Source organism: Macaca fascicularis, chromosome 16 (genome assembly GCF_037993035.2).
Source record: "Macaca fascicularis isolate 582-1 chromosome 16, T2T-MFA8v1.1".
NCBI classification, from domain to species: Eukaryota; Metazoa; Chordata; class Mammalia; order Primates; family Cercopithecidae; genus Macaca; species Macaca fascicularis.
The window spans coordinates 65,099,008-65,118,222 of record NC_088390.1 but is presented as its reverse complement, the minus strand read 5'-3'; the positions used below and the strand labels follow the sequence as shown (position 1 = coordinate 65,118,222).

At 47.0% G+C, this 19,215-nt stretch overlaps 1 protein-coding gene across 1 annotated transcript in view; it reads left to right on the top strand.

Annotated features, from left to right (window-relative positions):
* The first annotated feature begins 2,189 nt into the window (after window positions 1-2,189).
* The window catches only part of LSM12 (LSM12 homolog), a 37,397-nt gene continuing 20,371 nt past the window's right edge, over window positions 2,190-19,215 (top strand). Inside the window, exons 1-2 of the mRNA XM_005584395.3 lie at window positions 2,190-2,403; window positions 5,374-5,507. Coding sequence (XP_005584452.1) covers window positions 2,280-2,403; window positions 5,374-5,507 — 258 coding nt within the window. The 5' untranslated portion in view covers window positions 2,190-2,279. The remainder of the gene's footprint in view (window positions 2,404-5,373; window positions 5,508-19,215) is intronic.

Below are 19,215 nucleotides of genomic sequence, written 5' to 3'. Positions count from 1 at the left end.
AGTTTGCTCTGGATCTAGCCTCAACCTTCACCAGCCTATTCCCACACTCTGCTTTGTAATATTTCTGAGCTATACATTCCTTGAAAACACTAAGTTCTCTCATCCTAGGGGTCCTGGCCCATGCAGTTCCCTCTGCCTGGAACATGGCCACTCTTTTTCCTTGCTAATCCTTCAGGTCTCAGTAGGTATTTTTCACTTCCTCCAAGAAGGCCTTTCCTAATGGCTCCTAGAAGTCTTTTATGAAAACCTATAATCATGATTCCATATAAAAAGTGGAAAACTGGAATGGCGATTATGTATGATTTGTTATGGAGGACAGGGCAAAGATGAGAGGCATGAAAATTCTGAGGCTGGCCATAATGGCTTATGCCTGTAATCCCAGCACTTTGAGAGGCCAGCCGAAGCAGGACGATTGCTTGAGCCCAGGAATTTGAGACCAGCCCGGCCAACATGGTGAAACCCCATCTCTACTAAAAGTACAAAAATTAGCCAGGCATGGTGGCTTGCGCCTGTAAACCCAGCTACTCAGGAAGCTGAGGCAGGAGAATCGCTTCAACCTGGGAGGTGCAGGTTGCAGCGAGCCGAGACAGCGTCACTGCACTCCAGTCTGCGTGACAGAGCGAGGTTCTGTCTCAAAAACAAAACACAATAAAACAAAAAAAAGTTCTCTGAAAAAGCACACTATGAAGGAACAGAATTTTTATTCCTATTACAATGATTGTATCAATACCTCCAACACCAGGAAGTTTATGTTTCTTGGAGGACAAGGAAGTACTTTTGAACTTTGTTCAGGTTAAGCTGCGCCAGGACTGGTCCTTTGCCTCCCTCTGGACTACAGAAAGGTCAACCTGTTTCTCATACATGAAGCGAGGATCCAAAATTTCTATAGTGGGGGTGGGTGGATTAGCGACAGCAATTGGTAGGGCTTGAAAATACATGCACATAGTCCTTTACATAAGATTAAGAAAATGACTGTTTTGTATATCAGATGGACATTAAAGGGCAGGGGTGCAAAACCCCTCCTCCAAGTTCCTCTTTGTCACTATCTGCTGCTCCTCATTCCTGCCTTTTGCCTGGCTTTCTGGGGGAGAGGGCAAAAAGGAAGAAGAGGAAGTGTCTTGACTTCTAAGAATAATGGATGACTAAAGGGGAACTACCATTTATTAAAGACCTAGTACATGCCATGCACATATACACGTTATCGCATTTAAACCTCCTAACTATGAGGTAGGTATTATTATCTAACACAGTATAGCAGTAAATAGCACTGTCCTTGTAAATAGGTAGACTGTTTTTGCTAGTTGTGGAACCGTGGACAAGTTTAGTCTAAAACATAGTTTCTGTAAAAGGAGGACATTGATACCTACCTCAAAGGGCTGTTAGATGCTCAAGAAGTGACAATACAAATGCCTATGAAGAAACAGGATCAGGTAATTTGCTTACTCAAGGTCAGGTGATTTAGTAATAGGTTGACCTGGGATTCTGGTTCCGGCTTATCTCACTCCACAGCCAATGTTCTTTCCACTATCACTCTCTAGTTACAATCATCTTTTTTTTTTTTTTTTTGAGACGGAGTCTTGCTCTATTGCACAGGCTGGAGTGCAGTGGCACGATCTCGGCCCAGTGCAACCTCCGCCTCCCACGTTCGAGCGATCCTCCAGCCTCAGTCCTCCTAGTAGCTGGGATTACAGGCACGCGCCACCATACCCGGCTAATTTTTGTATTTTTAGTAGAGACAGGGTTTCACCATCTTGGCCAGGCTGATCTCGAACTCCCGACCTCAGGTGGTCCACCTGCCTCGGCCTCCCAAAGTGCTGGTATTACAGGCGTGAGCCACCGCTCCTGGCCGTTATAATCATCTTGTCCAAGTATTGTTAAGTCCTCTGAGGCTCTGATTCCTTATATGCAAAATGGGGTTAATATATTTTATAAAATTCATTCATTAAACTCTTGTGTGGAAGGTGTGCATATAATGGAGACTGCAGCTCTCTCCTCTTTCCCCCTTTCATTCCACGTAGGTCATTTATCCTTAACTTCTAAAATGGACTCTACAAGCATTTAACCGAGCGGACGCAGCTACACAAATATCTTTCAGATTCCCCTTTATTTCCTCGTCTTCCCTAGTCCACCTAGGTTCCCTAGCCACCCAGCGTCAGACCACGCCCCGGCGTGTGACGCAAGCACGCTCCGTGCGTCGCGTCGCGTCGCGGCGCTCACTAGGGGCCCGGCTTTCGCCCGCTGCTGCCGCCGCCGCCGCCGGCCGCGGCTGCACTCCCAAGATGGCGGCTCCTCCGGGCGAGTACTTCAGCGTTGGGAGCCAGGTGTCGTGCCGGACGTGCCAGGAGCAGCGGCTGCAGGGCGAGGTGGTAGCCTTCGACTACCAATCCAAAATGCTGGCTTTAAGTATCCTTCCCTGCGTGAAGCCCGAGTCCGGGCCGGCGTATAGGTGCGGTGGTCGGGGGGTGGGGGACGACGGCGGCGGCTGGGGCTCTCTCCGGGCCTAGGGGCGACCGGCTACCGCGGCGCCCGGGGCGCATGCGCATGGCCCTGAGTTCCCCTCCCCCTCCCGCGGGCCCTTCGGTCAGCTTTGGGGATCCTGTCTCCCCTTGCGGGAGCTGGGGCTTTACCGAGGATCAGTGGGTGGAGGAGGGCTTGACACGGGGATGGCTTTTCGGGAAGAACGTTATGAGAGGGGACACAGTGATTAGGAGAGGGGGTGGTGTTGGGAGGGGGCTGGTGGATTGGAGCCCGGATGGAAAGGAGGGGCGGGTGAAATATTATGGGGAGGGATGTTTAGGGTAAGGAACTGCTGATAGGGCAAAGGTATAGAATTTAGGAGGGCATGTGCACTGATGGGATTTCGTCCAAGGAAGGGCGGTGGGATGGTGACCAAATTGGTCCTTGCCTGTTTTGGGGGAGAGTAAGTGCAGGGCAGAGTTTGTATCTGAACTGGGGATAGTGGCTTGTTTCGCTGATGCGTGTGTATGTGTGGTGGTGGGGGGGCTGTTCTGACTTTTAGGCTTCTCGGTCATTTGGAAATCGCTGTTTGGGGGATGTTTGCATTGGAAACCTGTTCCAGAGAGGGCTTGCCGGGGCTTATGTGGGTTGGGGATGTGTGAGTTACAGGTGAAAGAGTGAAGTTCTCATGCTGCCTTGATCAGTCCAGCACATGGAGTCCTTTTACGTAGTAGTAGCAGCCTCCCTTTTGAAAGCAGCAATGTTAAATTGATTGGAAAAGGTGGCCTGCTTCTTTGGGGTGGGAATGACTTCTGAATTACTCCAGGAAACTCAGTCTTGGAAACGAAACGCTTCTTGTTGGGATAAATGTGCCACAGCTTCCCCTTTTATGGGAGCTACAGGTGGGTTTATTGGAATCTTGAAGGAGTAATTTTTTATGGTATCTTTTTTTTTTTTTTTTAAAGATGGAGTCTCGCTCTGTTCCTAGGCTGGAGTGCGGTGACGTGATCTTGGCTCACTGCAGCCTCCGACTCCCTGGTTCAAGCGATTCTCCTGCCTCAGCCTCCGGAGTAGCTGGGATTATAGGCACGCGCCACCACGCCCAGCTAATTTTTGTATCTTTTTTTTTTAACAGAGACGGAGTATCACCATGTTGGGCAGGATGGTTTCGAACTCCTGACCTCGTGATCTGCCCGCCTCGGCCTCCCAAAGTGCTGGAATTACAGGCCTGAGACACCGCCCGGCTTTGTTTTTTTTTTTTTTTTTTTTGTTTGAGACGGAGTTTCACTCCTGTTGCCCAGGCTGGAGTGCAGTGGCTTGATTTGGGCTCACTGCAACTTCCGCCTCCCAGGTTCAAGCGATTCTCCTGCTTCAGACTCCCTAGTAGCTGGGATTACAGGCATGCATCACCACACCCGGCTGATTTTGTATTTTTTTTTTTTAGTAGAGACGGGGTTTCTCCATGTTAGTCAGGCTGGTCTCAGACTGCTGACCTCAGGTGATCTGCCTGCCTTGACCTCCCAGATTGCTGGGATTACAGACGTGAGCCACCGTGCCCGGCCATGGCATCTTTCAAAATGAAGTTTCCTACTGAGTCTGCTGCCTTTGAGTGGCAAGTATTTTAATTCATTTAACCACTGCTTGTAGATTTCTAGTTTAGGAAGATGTCCTTTGAAACTAATTATAGTAAGAGTAGTTGCTTTTTTTTTTTTTTTTTTTTGAGACAGAGTCTTGCTCTGTTGCCCAGGCTGGAGTGGTGCAGTGGTGGGTGGTGCGATCTTGGCTCGCTGCAAACTCCGCCTCCCAGGTTCGTGCCATTCTCCTGCCCCAGCCTCCTGAGTAGCTGGGACTACAGGCACCCGCCACGACGCCCAGCTAATTTTTTGTATTTTTAGTAGAGACAGGGTTTCACTGTGTTAGTCTGGATGGTCTCGATGTCCTGACCTCGTGATCCGCCCGCCTCGGCCTGCCAAAGTACTGGTATTACAGGCGTGAGCCACCGTGCTAACAATAGTTGCTTTTTCAAAAAATGAGAGGTTACACCTGGAAGAAATAAGACCTTTTACATTAGTGGTTTGGTTGGAAGGGTCTTGAAACTAGGAAATACCCTTTTTTTTTTTTTTTTTGGGGGGATGGAGTCTCACTCTGTCACCTAGGCTGGAGTGCAGTGGCATGATCTCAGCTCACTGCAACCTCTGGCTCCTGTGTTCAAGTGATTCTCCTGCCTCAGGCTCCAGAGTAGCCAGGATTACAGGCATGTGCCACCACACCCGGCTAACTTTTTTTTAGTAATGACGGGATTTCGCCATGTTGGCCAGGCTGGTCTCGAACTCCTGACCTCATGTGATTCGCCTGCCTCAGCCTCCCAAAGTGCTGGGATTACAGGCGTGAGCCATTGCGCCTGGCTGAATTACTCAATTTTTAGTTGACATACAGTGGGCTCTTAAATGTTTGGAGAATGAATGTGTGAATGAATGAATGGATTAACTGGCTGGATCACCTTGGGTGAATTTCCTTTCCAGTGTGTAGTTTTCTCCTTTGCAAAATGGGAAAGCTCACATCTGAAAGAGTAAAAAGAACACTGTGCAGATACAGAGTATTATAGGAAGAACAGAAAGGTCTAGCTCTTTTGTCTGACTCGTAGGTTTAAGACAAACGCATTAAATCTGTGTTATGCCTCCCCATAAAGCCAGTAGAGAGAAGGTGACAGAACTCCTTTGGAAGCTTCCAAGGATTTGGGCAGGAGGAAGGTGACAGGCAGAGATTTCCTGAGGAGAACTGTGATTTTTATAAGGCCTTCGTGCTCCTGGCCTGCCTTTTACAAGCCTTGTGTGAATTGTGTTTTCTATGCCCCTTTTGGGATGTGTCAATGCCTCTGCTTGTCCTATTTTTCCTTAACTTTTTTTTTCTCACCAGAATGTCCCTCTTCCAGTGGAAAGCCCAACCATGCAGACATCTTGCTCATAAACTTACAGTATGTTTCAGAAGTGGAAATAATTAATGACCGAACAGAAACCCCTCCTCCCCTAGCTTCACTCAATGTTAGTAAGGTAAGAATTAAAGGGCAGCTCTAGCTTTCTAAAATGATGGGAAAAATTAGTCTCATTGAGTCTTGGTGATACGTTATTGTCTATTTTTCATTGTTTTTAAGGGACTTAAAATTGTTGTGATATCTTTTAAAAAATATATACATTTAGTTTTTCTCTTTATTCCTGGATGTTGTCAGTAAATCTTAAGAAATAGCTTAACTCCCAAATAAGTTAGCTTGCTTCTGCCTTAATGAAAGAGGACTTTTTAAATCTTGTAGTTCATTATGAACTTCTGGTGGTGCTGGGGTTTGGGTGGTGGCATTGCCTATGAACGTCTTCAAATTGTGTATATGTGGATGTGTGCATACGTGAATATATGCATTTTCTGCGTGAAGATCTGAAGTGTTTTTCAGATTCTTGGAGGGTTTCATGACTTATAAAAGTTTGAAAGCCACTGTCTTAAAGGTTCTTTTTTGTCTTTATGTTTGAATTTTGAGTTCTAACAATTACATGCCTAGCATATTTTAATCTTGCACATACAATTTGATCTCTGGGAACCCCCAAGTCACTTTCGTGTGTGTATGTATGAGACAGGGTCTTGCTTTGGTTGAACTTGCACACCTAGGCTCAAGTGACTCTCCTGCCTCAGCCTTCTGAGCAGCTGGGATTACATGCATGCGCCACCGCACCTGCCCAAGTGTTTTTGTTTTTTTGAGCCATTGCGCCCAGCCTTTTTTTTTGAGACAGAGTCTCTCTCTCTGTCGCCCAGGCTGGAGTGCAGTGACGCGATCTCAGCTCATTGTAATCTCTGCCTCCCGGGTTAAGTGATTCTCATGCCTCAGCCTCTGGAGTAGTTGGGACTACAGGTGTGCTCTACCACGCCTGGCCAAATTTTTTTTTTTGGAGACAGGCGCACACTGCCACACCCGGCTAATTTTTTGTATTTTAGTAGAGACGGGGTTTCACTGTGTTGCTCAGGCTGGTCTTGAACTCCTGAGCTCAGGCAATCCACTTGCCTCGGCCTCCCAAAGTGGTAAGGTTGTAGGTGTGAGCCACCGCTCCTAGCTCAATTTTTGTATTATTAGTAGAGACGGGGTTTCACCGTGCTGACCAGGCTGGTCTTGAACTTCTAACCTCAAGTGATCTGCCTGCCTTGGCCTCCCAAAGTGCTGGGTTTACAGGTGTGGGCCACCATGCCTGGCTCTAAGTCACTTTTTTGACAATTCCGTTTATTTAGTCAAAATTGATGTTGATCAATAATAATGACCCAAGCCCTGTCATAACCTGTGCTGTCCCGTGTACTTGGAACATTTTTCCTTCCAGAATGACTGGAGCCTTACCACCCATCAGGACTCAGTTAAATGGCATGTCTTCCAAGAAGTCTTCTCTGATCACCCAGGCTAAAGTAACTTGCCTGCGTTATTCTCTCTCATAGTACCTTGTCCTTCACAGTTAAGGTGACCATATCATTTGTAGTCCATCCTGAGACATTTTTGAGAGTAAAGGGGAATGCTTTTATTTTACACTGGGACAACAGGTATAGATTAGGTTACCCTACTCATAGCTTTTTTTGTAATTACATATTTGTTTGCTTGTCTAGTGTCTGTCTCACTGAACTTTATTCTGCAGAAATGGGAACCATACCTCTTTTATTTACTGTTGAATATTCAGAGGCTTGCACAGAGTATTTAGTAAATATTTGTTGAATGAATAAGTTATGCTTCCGATTTTAGTAGCAGGTGCCTTTCATTAAGTCTCTCAAATTAGTGTGGTGGAAGTTTTTCCTTCTAGAGGAATCTTGCAATAATGGGTACTGCTTTGCCTTTCTTGGGAATGTAGTGTGTTCTGTACAGTACAGCAAAGCAAGGAAACACTTAGGCAACTAAAATAATAGAGGGTAACTGAGGCTAGTGAATGTCGTTACCTCAGATCTGGAGCTCCTATCTTGTCAGATTCCAGGGAAATGCCACACGTTTTTTAGTGATGGCCAGGGACAGATTTGGAAGGCTGTTGAGTTTCATATGGGTGTTGCCTTATATGGATATCCCATTCTTTGAAGCCTATAGGTTTTTGAAACCTTGGCTTAGTAATATACCTTCTGCCAGAGTATAGGAGCTCTTTGGGTGTCTTCTGTAAGCTCATGAAATTTTAAAAGACTTGAGAAATAATTTATTCCTAGTTTTTTTTTGAGATGGAGTTTTGCTCTTGTTGCCCAGGCTGGAGTGCGATGGTGCAATCTCGGCTCACGGCAACCTCCGCCTGCCGGGTACAAGTGATCCTCCTGCCTCAGCCTCCCCAGTAGCTGAGATTACAGGCATGCACAACCACACCCAGCTAATTTTGTATTTTTAGTAGAGACAGGGTTTCTCCATGTTGGTCAAGCTGGTCTCAAACTCCCGACCTCAGGTGATCTGCTGCCTCAGCCTTCCAAAGTGCTGGGATTACAGGTGTGAGCCACTGCACCTAGCCTTATTCCTAGTATATTGAAGAACCAGATAGGCTCTGAGTTATTTTTTGGTGTTTATAGGGTATGAGAAGTCTGTCACTAGATCTTTAGTGAGTAGTAAAGATGTGAAAGAGAGATGATTTTCTGAAGTTAGAAAGTTGGCTCTTGTGACCAAACAAGTGCCACCATTTAGAGGGGGTGGGGTAGTGTGGGTGGGACTGTTAAGTAGGAGCTGTTAAGAAGCAGTTCTCTTCTTATATTTGACCTCAGATAGAAATAGCTCTTGGTTAGTGTGGATTATCTTTGCCTTTAGGGTTTTGCTTTCTGCCGGTCAGTTTTCCTTGTTTACTAGCATTGTGGTAAACTAGCTGATTACCCACTTTTTGAGGAAAACAGCAGGAAGTAATAGCTTGGGGAACACCAGAAGTCTTTACTTTTCTTACTCTGTGGCCTGCTTGCCAAATCTTGAAAAAGGTTTGCTGGGAAGAGGAGTCAGAAACTTAAAAACTAAAATTAGGTTGGAGGGTTATCTTTGGATTTCGTTTATTCATTCTTCCATTTGCAGAGATGTTTATGAGTAACCTATATTGGCTTTCCCTTGAAACCAACCTTTTAGGATGCTTTGCGATTCCTCTTTGGAGACGGACTTAGAATTAGAGAGAACCTGTTGGGCTATTGCTGAAGATAACAGCTATTTTGGGCAGCTATTAATATATTACATGAACGCCGTGAAAAGTTCGTCTCATTTTTAACAGCATGGACTTGAGTTTTCTTAAGCTGGAGGATCATTTAGGCATGTGGAAGGGAACTAACGTACTCTGGGATGTCTGGAAGAAAACTTGAAATTTCAGATGCTTGCAGTCTGGAGAAGCACTACTTATCTACTCTAACTTTAGTCAAAGGTATCATCACATGTTGGCTCATCTTGCTGACATAGTAAGTTATCTGCTTAATTAAACCTGTTGATATGAACCAGTTATTTGTTGACTCTGACCTAGCAGGAAATGGAAGAGAACGGCTTATACAGGAAATACTTAATAGCTCAACTAGGAAAGGTATAAACTAGAAACTTCTTGGAAATTGACCTGTTTTGCTTTCGAATGATAGTTCACTTCAGGCTAAGAAGTCTTATTTCTTGTTTTTTTTTTTTTGAAACGGAGTCTCGCTCTGTCGCCCAGGCTGAAGTGCAGTGGCGGGATCTTGGCTCACTGCAAGCTTCGCCTCCCGGGTTTATGCCATTCTCCTGCCTCAGCCTCCCGAGCAGCTGGCACTACAGGTGCCCGCCACCTTGCCTGGCTAGTTTTTTGTATTTTTTAGTAGAGACGGGGTTTCACCGTGTTAGCCAGGATGGTCTCGATCTCCTGACCTCGTGATCCGCCCGTCTTAGCCTCCCAAAGTGCTGGGATTACAGGCTTGAGCCACTGTGCCTGGCCAAAGTTTTATTTCTATCTCCAGCAGTAGCATGTAAGAGGAAGCTTGGGAGAGGACAGTAGGGTTGCAGTAGGGGGAATTCTTTTTTTTTGAGACAGGGTCTCAGTCTGTTGCCCGGGCTGGAGTGAAGTGGCGTGATCTCGGCTCATTGCAACCTCCGATCCCTGGGTTCATGCGGTTCTTCTGCCTCAGCCTCCTGAGTAGCTGGGATTAAAAGCGCCCGCTGCCACCGTGCCTGGTTAATTTTTGTATTTTTAGTAGAGACTGGGTTTTGCCATGTTGACCAGGCTGGCCTCGAACTCCTGACCTCAGATAATCCACCTGCCTCGGCCTCCTAAAGTGTTAGGATTACAGGCGTGAGCCCCTGCACCTGGCCAAGTCCCCTGTTTTTCTGTTACTTTGTGCTTGGCCCAAGGAACTCATAATTTGGCGACATGAAGTACCCTAAATAATGTATAATGCTAAGTTATGTTTCGCGCGCGCGGGTGTGTGTGTGTGTGTGTGTATATATGTGTTCTGTTTTTTAGAGATACAGTCTCGTTCTGTTGACCAGGCTAGAGTGCAGTGGCATGATCATAACTCACTGCATCTTCGAACTCCTGGGCTCATAGGCTCAAGTGATCCGCCCACCTCAGCTTCCTGAGTAGCTGGGACTACAAGCTCCCATCACCACACCTGGGTAGCTGTTTTGTTTTTTTTTTTAGCTAGTCTCGCACTGTGCCCAGGCTGGAGCGCAATGATGCAATCATAGCTCACTGCAGCCTCAACCTCCAGGGATCGCCCAAGTGATCCTTCCACCTCGCCTCCCAAGTAACTGGGACTACAGGCACACACCACCACACCTGGCTAATTTTTTTTTCTTTTTCAAGATGGAGTCTCACCCTGTTGCCCAGGCCGGAGTGCAGTGGTGCCGTGATTTCAGTTCACTGCAACCTCTTCCTCCTAGGTTCAAGCAATTCTCCTGTCTCAGTCTTCCAAGTAGCTGGGATTACAGGTGTGCGCCACCATGCCTGGCTAATTTTTTGTATCTTTAGTAGAGATGGAGTTTCACCTTGTTGACCAGGCTGATCTCGAACTCCTGACCTTGTGATCTGCCCACCTCGGCGTCCCAAAGTGCTGGGTTTACAGGCGTGAGCCACTGCGCCTGGCCTAATTTTTTTTTTTTTTTGTAGAGACGGGGTCTTACTATGTGGCTCAGGATGGTCTCTAACTCCTGGGCTCAAGCAGTCCTCCTTCCTTGACTTCTCAAAGTAGTGAAATTACAGGTATGAGCCACTGGCCCAGCCCCTAGGTAACGTTTCTAAGTAAAGAAAAACATCTATATTCTGTGGTCAGGGGTGGGGTAGTCTAGTAGAAACGACTTAGGAATGAACCAAGTAGATTAGTCTTTAAAGTCATTAGACTTGCCAGATGTTAGTTAATGTCTCCCAGGTTTTTTTATTGTAGCTAACTAATGCTCATTGAATTATGGGATGAGATAAGGCAGGGGAAGGAGGACAGTGTGACAAAGGGCCCATAGAATATTTATGCCATTACATTAGGCTCTCACTTAAGGTCGTTGATAGGTTCTTGGAAACTTCGACTTTATGTATTATTATTATTATTATTTTTATTTATTTTTTTTGAGACAGAGTTTTGCTCTGTCTCCCAGGCTGCAGTGCAGTAGCACTATCTCGGCTTACTGCAACCTCTTCCTCCCGGGTTCAAGCATTTCTCTGCCTTAGCCTCCAGTGTAGCTGGGATTCCAGGCACCTGCCACCACACCTGGCTAATTTTTGTATTTTTAGTAGAGACAGGGTTTCACCATGTTAGCCAGGATGGTCTCAATCTCCCGACCTCGTGATCCGCCCGCCTTGGCCTCCCAAAGTGCTGGGATTACAGGTGTGAGCCACTGCGCCCGACACATTATTATTATTTTTTTTAAGACGGAGTCTCGGCCGGATGCGGTTGGTTCACGCCTGTAATCCCAACACTTTGGGAGGCCAAGGCGGGCGGATCACGAGGTCGGGAGATTGAGACCATCCTGGCTAACATGGTGAAACCCTGTCTCTACTAAAAATACAAAAAATTAGCCGGGTGTGGTGGCAGGCGCCTATAGTCGAAGCTACTTGGGAGGCTGAGGCAGGAGAATGGCGTGAAGTTGGGAGGTGGAGCTTGTAGTGAGCCGAGTTCGCGCCACTGCAATCCAGCCTGGATGACAGAGCGAGACTCCGTCTCAGAAAAAAAAAAAGACAGAGTCTTATTAGCTGGGCATGGTGGCTCGTGCCTGTATTCCTAGAACTTTGGGAGACCAAGGCGGGCGAATTGCCTGAGCTCAGGAGTTCGACACCAGCCTGGGCAACATGGGGAAACCCTGTCTCTACTAAAATACAAAAAAAAAAAAAAAAATTAGCTGGGCATGGCAGCATGCACCTGTAGTCCCAGCCACTCAGGAGGCTGAGGGAGGAGAATTGCTTGAATCCGGGAGGTGGAGATTGCAGTGAGCCAAGATAGTGCCACTGCATTCCAGCCTGGCGACAGAGCGAGACTCCGTCTCAAAAAAAAAAAAAAAAAAAGAGTCTCACTGTGTTGCCCAGGCTGGAGTACCATGGGGCAATCTCAGCTCACTGCAACCTCCGCCTCCTGTGCTTAAGCAGTTCTCCTGTCTCAGCCTCCCGAGTAGCTGGGAGTACAGGTGTGCCCCACCACGTCTGGCTTATTTTTTTATTTTTTTGAGACAGAGTTTCACTCTTGCTGCCCAGTCTAGAGTACAATGGCACGATTTCGGCTCACCGCAACCTCCACCTCCCGGGTTCAAGCGATTCTCCTGCCTCAGCCTCCAAAGTACCTGGGATTACAGGCATGCACCACCACACCTGGCTAATTTTGTATTTTTAGTAACAACAGGGTTTCTCCATGTTGGTCAGACTGGTCTTGAACTCCCGACCTCAGGTGATTCGTGCATCTCAGCCTCCCAAAGTGCTAGGATTATAGGTGTGAGCCACTGCACCAGGCTGTTTTTTTTTTTCGTTTTTTTTTTTTTTTTCTGTTTTTGGAGACAGAGTTTTCCTTTGTCACCAAGGCTGGAGTGCAGTGGTGAAATCTGAGCTTACTGCAACCTCCACCTCCTGAGTTCAAGCAGTTCTTCTGCCTCAGCCTCCTGAGTAGCTGGGACCACAGGTGCATGCCACCATGCCTGGCTAATTTTTGTATTTTCAGTAGAGACGGGCTTTTACCATATTGGCCAGGCTGGTCTCAAACTCCTGACCTCGTGATCTGCCTACCTTGGCCTCCCAAAGTGCTAAAATTACAGGCGTGAGCCACCGCGCCCAGCCAATTTTTTGTGTTTTTTTTTTTTTTTTTTTTTTTTGAGACGGAGTCTCGCTGTGTCGCCCAGGCTGGGGTGCAGTGGCACGATCTCGGCTCACTGCAAGCTCTGCCTCCTGGGTTCACGCCATTCTCCTGCCTCAGCCTCCGAGTAGCTGGGACTGCAGGCGCCCGCCACCACGCCCGGCTAGTTTTTTGTATTTTTAGTAGAGACGGGGTTTCACCATGTTAGCCAGGGATGGTCTCGATCTCCTGACCTCGTGATCCACCCGCCTCGGCCTCCCAAAGTGCTGGGATTACAGGCTTGAGCCACCGCGCCCGGCCTATTTTTTGTGTTTTTTGTAGAAACGGGGTTTCACCATGTTGGCCAGGCTGTCTTCGAACTCCTGACCTCAAGTGATCCACGCACCTCTGTCTCCCAAAGTGCTGGGATTACAGGCATGAGCCACTGCGCCCGGCCCCCCCAACATTTTTTCTTCCCTCATCAGTGTTGTAAGAAAATGATGTTGAATGGCCAGGCACAGTGACTCATGCCTGTAATCCCAGCACTTTGGGAGGCTGAGACCGCAGATCACGAGGTCGGGAGATTGAGGCCATCCTGGCTAACATGGTGAAACCCCATCTCTACTAAAAATACCAAAAAAAAAAAAATAGCTGTGCATGGGTGGTACGTATGGCCTGTAGTCCCAGCTACTCGGGAGGCTGAGGCGGGAGAATGGTGTAAAAGTCGGGAGGCGGAGCTTGCAGTGAGCCAATATTGCGCCACTGCACTCCAGCCTGGGAGACAGCGAGACTCCATCTCAAAAAAAAAAAAGAAAGAAATAAAGAAAATGATGTTGAATGAAATGACATTGTTTGAGGATCTGGTATATTTTGTCAGTATTCCCTAGCTTTGCATCTGACATTCAGAGATTGGAACTTGCCAGCCAAAGACTGGGGAAAATCAGAATTATACTGGATACCGTTAATATGTAATATCATTAAAAGATGTTTTAAGAGACCTCTGGTGACACCAGAATTAACATTTATTTCCAAGGCGTCGTTATCAAGTGGCATAGTTAGTTGAACACTTGCCTGAGTCCTGGAGGTTAGGTTGAGTAGTCACAGAACTGAAGTGTCTGTGCTTTCCACCACTGAGTCACTTAGGAAGGGACTTGTTGACACAGCCAAGCCCAATGGATGTATTCATTTGTTTAGATGAATACATGCAATGTATCAAATGATAAAGTCTTTTTTTTTTTTTGAGATGGAGTTTCGCTCTTGTTGCCCAGGCTGGAATGCAGTGGCATGATCTTGGCTCACCGTAACCTCTGCCTCCCGGATTCAAGTGATTCTCTCCTGCCCCAGCCACTCGAGTAGCTGGGATTACAGGCATGCGCCACCACGCCTGGCTAATTTTGTATTTTTAGTAGAGACCGGGTTTCTCCATGTTGGTCAGGCTGGTCTCAAATTCCTGACCTCAGGTTATCCGCCTGCCTAGGCCTCCCAAAGTGTGGGATTACAGGCGTGAGCCACCGTGCCCAGTGATATGTTAAGTCTTATTACTTTGATGAGTTGGAGAATACTTTTCTAGAGTAGCTGTTAGAGGAAAGGGATGGTCAGTAGGAAAAGAGACAAAGCATGGAAAATAGAAATACACAGGTAATACAGAGTTTGGGCAGTCACCTCCCTTACCAAACCAACGACTGATCTGTTAGCTTCTTTTATCCATTTATTATCCATTGATTCATTATTAACAAATAGAAAGTGATCAGATGGAACCAGGAAGAAGAGATTCAAAGGACTTATCCTTGGCTCCCAGTAATAAATTAGTTTGCTGCCATTGAATTAAAATGGTTATCTGGAGATAGATCTGGGAATAGAGGGGCCTGGTAAAGCTGTGGACAAGTCACAAGGTTCACTTTTCTTTTTTATTTTTTTTGAGACAGAGTCTTCCTCTGTTGCTCAGGCTGGAGTGCAGTGACGTGATCATAGTTCACTGCAGCCTCAACCTCCCAATCTCAAGCAGTCCTTCTCCTTACCCTCTTGAGTAACCGGGACTACAGGTGTGTGCCACTGCATCCAGCTAATTAAAAAAAAAAAAATTTTTAGGCCGGGCGCGGTGGCTCAAGCCTGTAATCCCAGCACTTTGGGAGGCCGAGACGGGTGGATCACGAGGTCAGGAGATCGAGACCATCCTGGCTAACACGGTGAAACCCCGTCTCTACTAAAAAATACAAAAAACTAGCCGGGTGAGGTGGCGGGCGCCTGTAGTCCCAGCTACTTGGGAGGCTGAGGCAGGAGAATGGCGGGAACCTGGGAGGCGGAGCTTGCAGTGAGCTGAGATCTGGCCACAGCACTCCAGCCTGGGCGACAGAGCGAGACTCCGTCTCAAAAAAAAAAAAAAAAAATTTTTTTTGTCTGGGGGGACTAGAGACATGGTCTCGCTCTGTTGCCCATGCTGGTCTCAAACTCCTGGCCTCAAGTGTTCCTCCCACCTCAGTCTCCCAAAGTGGTGGGATTATGGGAGTAAGCTACTGCGCCCAGCCAGAGTTCACTTTTTATTTTATTTTTTAAAGACGGAGGTTTTTTACTCTTGTTCCCCAGACTGGGGAACCTCCGCCTCCCGAGTGCCTGGGATTGCTGCCTCAGCCTCCTGAGTAGCTGGGATTATAGGCATGCGCCACTACACCCAGCTAATTTTTTTTTTTTTTTTTTTTGTATTTTTAGTAGAGACGGGGTTTCTCCGTGTTGGTCAGGCTGATCTCAAACTCCTGACCTCAGGTGATCTGCCCACCTCAGCCTCCCAAAGTGCTGGGATTATAGGTATGAGCCACCACGCCCTACCCAGGGTACCTTTAGGTATCATGTCACATTGAGGGAAGAATTTGTTTGTATTTTGAATTCTACCAGTTTCACAGCTAAAATTCAGTATAACCCTGTGGCTTTCTGGTGATTTGAGGGTTAAACCCAAGTATCAGTAAATTCCTGGGGTTGATGTGATAATTATTGCATTGTGGCCTATGTTTGCGGACATAGCCTATTAGCAGGGCTCTTGGTTATATCTATCTATTTATATATATTTTTGAGACAGGGTCTTACTCTGTCACCCAGGCTAGAGTGCAGTGGTATGATCTCTGCCCACTGCAACCTCCACCTCCTGTGCTAAAGTAATTCTGCCTCAGCCTCCTGAGTAGCTGGGACTACAGGCACATGCCACCATGCCTGGCTAATTTTTTTTTTTTTTTTTTGGTATTTTTGGTAGAGACGGGGCTTCACCATGTTGCCTAGGCTGGTCTTGAACTCCTGAGCTCAGATGATCCACCCTCCTCAGCTTCCGAAAGTGCTTGTATTACAGGCATGAGCCACTGCGCCTGGCCCTTGGTAACGTCTTGACCCTAATGTGTTGAGGTGTGAACATGTCCAGTAAAGTCAGAGATGGCCTGGCCAGCCTATGTTTAGCTAGGTGTATTTTAGTAGGAAGTAGAAGGTATGTGAATGTGGGAAGGAAGAACCACTTGTCTGAGGCAAGCAAATTTTTGCTACAGATAGTTTTTCTGGCTTCTAGAGGCTATAACCTCATGATTAACTGGGTTAGAAAATGTTTCTGGCCGGGCGCAGTGGCTCAAGCCTGTAATCCCAGCACTTTGGGAGGCCGAGACGGGCGGATCACGAGGTCAGGAGATCGAGACCATCCTGGGTAACACAGTGAAACCCCGTCTCTACTAAAAATACAAAAACTTAGCCGGGCGAGGTGGCAGGCGCCTGTAGTCCCAGCTACTCGGGAGGCTGAGGCAGGAGAATGGCGTGAACCCGGGAGGCGGAGCTTGCAGTGAGCTGAGATACGGCCACTGCACTCCAGCCTGGGTGACAGAGCGAGACTCCGTCTCAAAAAAAAAAAAAAAAAAAAAAGAAAATGTTTCTGGCTGAGTGCAGTGGCTCACACCTGTAATCCCAGCACTTTGGGAGGCCGAGGCGGGCACATCACAAGGTCAGGAGTTCGAGACCAGTCTGGCCAATATGGTGAAAATACTAAAAATAGAAAAGTACTCTACTAAAAATAGAAAAATTAGCCAGGCATAGTGTCACACGCCTATAGTCCCAGCTACTCAGGAGGCTGAGGCAGGAGAATCACTTGAACCCGGAGGCAGAGGTTGCAGTGAGCTGAGATTGCACCACTGCACTCCAGCCTGGGCGACAGTGAGACTCTGTCTGAAAATTAAAGAAGGGGCCGGGCGCGGTGGCTCAAGCCTGTAATCCCAGCACTTTGGGAGGCCGAGACGGGCGGATCACGAGGTCAGGAGATCGAGACCATCCTGGCTAACACGGTGAAACCCCGTCTCTATTAAGAAATACAAAAAAAACTAGCCGGGCGAGGTGGCGGGTGCCTGTAGTCCCAGCTACTTGGGAGGCTGAGGCCGGAGAATGGCGTGAACCCGGGAGGCGGAGCTTGCAGTGAGCTGAGATCCGGCCACTGCACTCCAGCCTGGGTGACAGAGCGAGACTCCGTCTCAAAAAAAAAAAAAAAAAAAAGAAAATTAAAGAAGGAAAAAGAAAATGTTGCCAAGGCCACAGTCCCTGATGAGTCCACGGGTAAAACTTGCACCTGGCTTTGAGCAGGCAGCTGTTTCATCATAGAAGTGTCATGAAGATACAGGTGGGAGATGGAGAGGAAGAGCCTCAGAAAGGTGGAACAATTTATTGCCATTTAAAACATCACTGACTTGCTGGGTGTGATGACTCATACCTGTAGTCCCAGCGCTATGGGAGGCTGAGGTGGGTAGATTGCTTGAGGCCAGGAGGTCAAAACCAGCTTGGGCAACATAGACCCTGTCTGTACAAAAAATACAAAATTAGCCAGGCGTAATGGTATGCCTGTGGTCCCAGCTACTTTGGAGACTGAGGTGGGAGGATCACTTGAACCTGGGGAGGTCAAGACTTCAGTGAGCTGCAATCATGTCACTGCACTCCAGCCTGGGTGACAGAGTGAGACCCTGTCTAAAAACAAGAACAACAAAACCCACTGGCTTTTTGAAGTCAGATTCAGTGGCATTCAATCTTTGGGGTCAACCTCACAGAATCATGATGGGGGTACAGTGCTGCAGGGTAGAACTCGTGACTCGGTTCAGGTTATAGTGCATGACAGTCTGCTGACACAGTGGGGCTCTTGTTAAGCCAAGAGTTTAGTTCCCAAGGGGACCTTCTTGGCCTCATAGGACATGGAAGTGGGGAGTAGGAGAATTGTTGTCCTCCTGAAAAGATAAATTGCTGAGCCCAGGTGAGTCTGGCAGAGTTGTGCCATAGGTGTGTTGTTGTAGCCACCTCTGCACCCTACCCTTGACGTGGAGACAGTTCAAAATAAGGACATTAGGGTGGGTCAGTGGTCGTATTTGCTCCAGTATTAAGGGAAGGGTATTCTAACGAAAACTTTTTCTGGCAGAGAACAGGCTTGGGGTGGGGTAGGGGAACCAAACAAGTGATAGAGTCAAATTCTGGCAATGGAATTTTAAGACTAGCTCAGGTAAATATCAGAAACTACCCTGGAGACTGAAGCAAATTCTACTTGAGCTGGAAATTAAAGGGTCTACACATTATGCTAAAAGTATGGTGGAGTAAGATATAGGGAGTTTGAAGAACAGCTCTGTTTTTCCAACTGTGCTGTTAATGAATGTGTGACCTCTCATTAGTCCCTTAACCTCTGGGAACTGTTTTATGATCGGTCCTCTGAATCTTTGATAGTCATTGTTTCTTCTCCTTTTTTCTGCCTTCCCTCTTGCATTCTCTCCCTTCAAGGTGCTGGGAAATGCCAGGATGATTAAGACACTGCTCTTGCCCTCCAGAGTCTCACATTTGTTGGGAGTGGTGAGGGACAGCAGCATCTAATTCAGTGATAACAATATGGTGAGACCTGCTCTGCACTAGTGGTCATATGTGCAAGGTACATGAGAGCATAGAGCAGAGAAGAACAAACTTTTTCTATAAAGGGCCAGATAGTAAATCTTTTAGGCTGTGTTGGCCACATGGTCTTGGTCACATCTACTTGACCTTGCCTTTGTAGCAAAGCAGCCCTAGACAACATGTAAACAAGTGGGCATAGCTGTGTTCCAATAAAACTTATCTAAGACAAGTGGTTGGCTGAATTTGCTCACAGGAGGCAGTTTGCCAACCTTTGGTATAGAGTAGTGAGCATTTTAGGGAAGACACTTCAGATGTGACAATGGAGGAGGGGCTTGAGAAATAAATGGCAATGATTCAGAGAAAGGGAAGGAAAAGGAAGGGATCAAGCTGATTTGGAAGGCTCAGTTTATCCACCTCTGCAATTTAGAACCTGATGCTTTTCTGTTGAGCTGAACTGGAGGTTGTTCTTAAAAAGGAGGGAAGAGACTATTGAAGAACAGTATTTATTTTTCAGACAGCATGTAGCACGTTGTTTATTTATATTTTTAAGACAGAGTTTCGCTCTTGTGGCCTAGGCCGGAGTGGTGATTTATTTATTTATATATATATTTTTAAGATAGAGTTTGGGCCTTGTCACCTAGGCTGAAGTTCAATGGCGTGGTCTCAGCT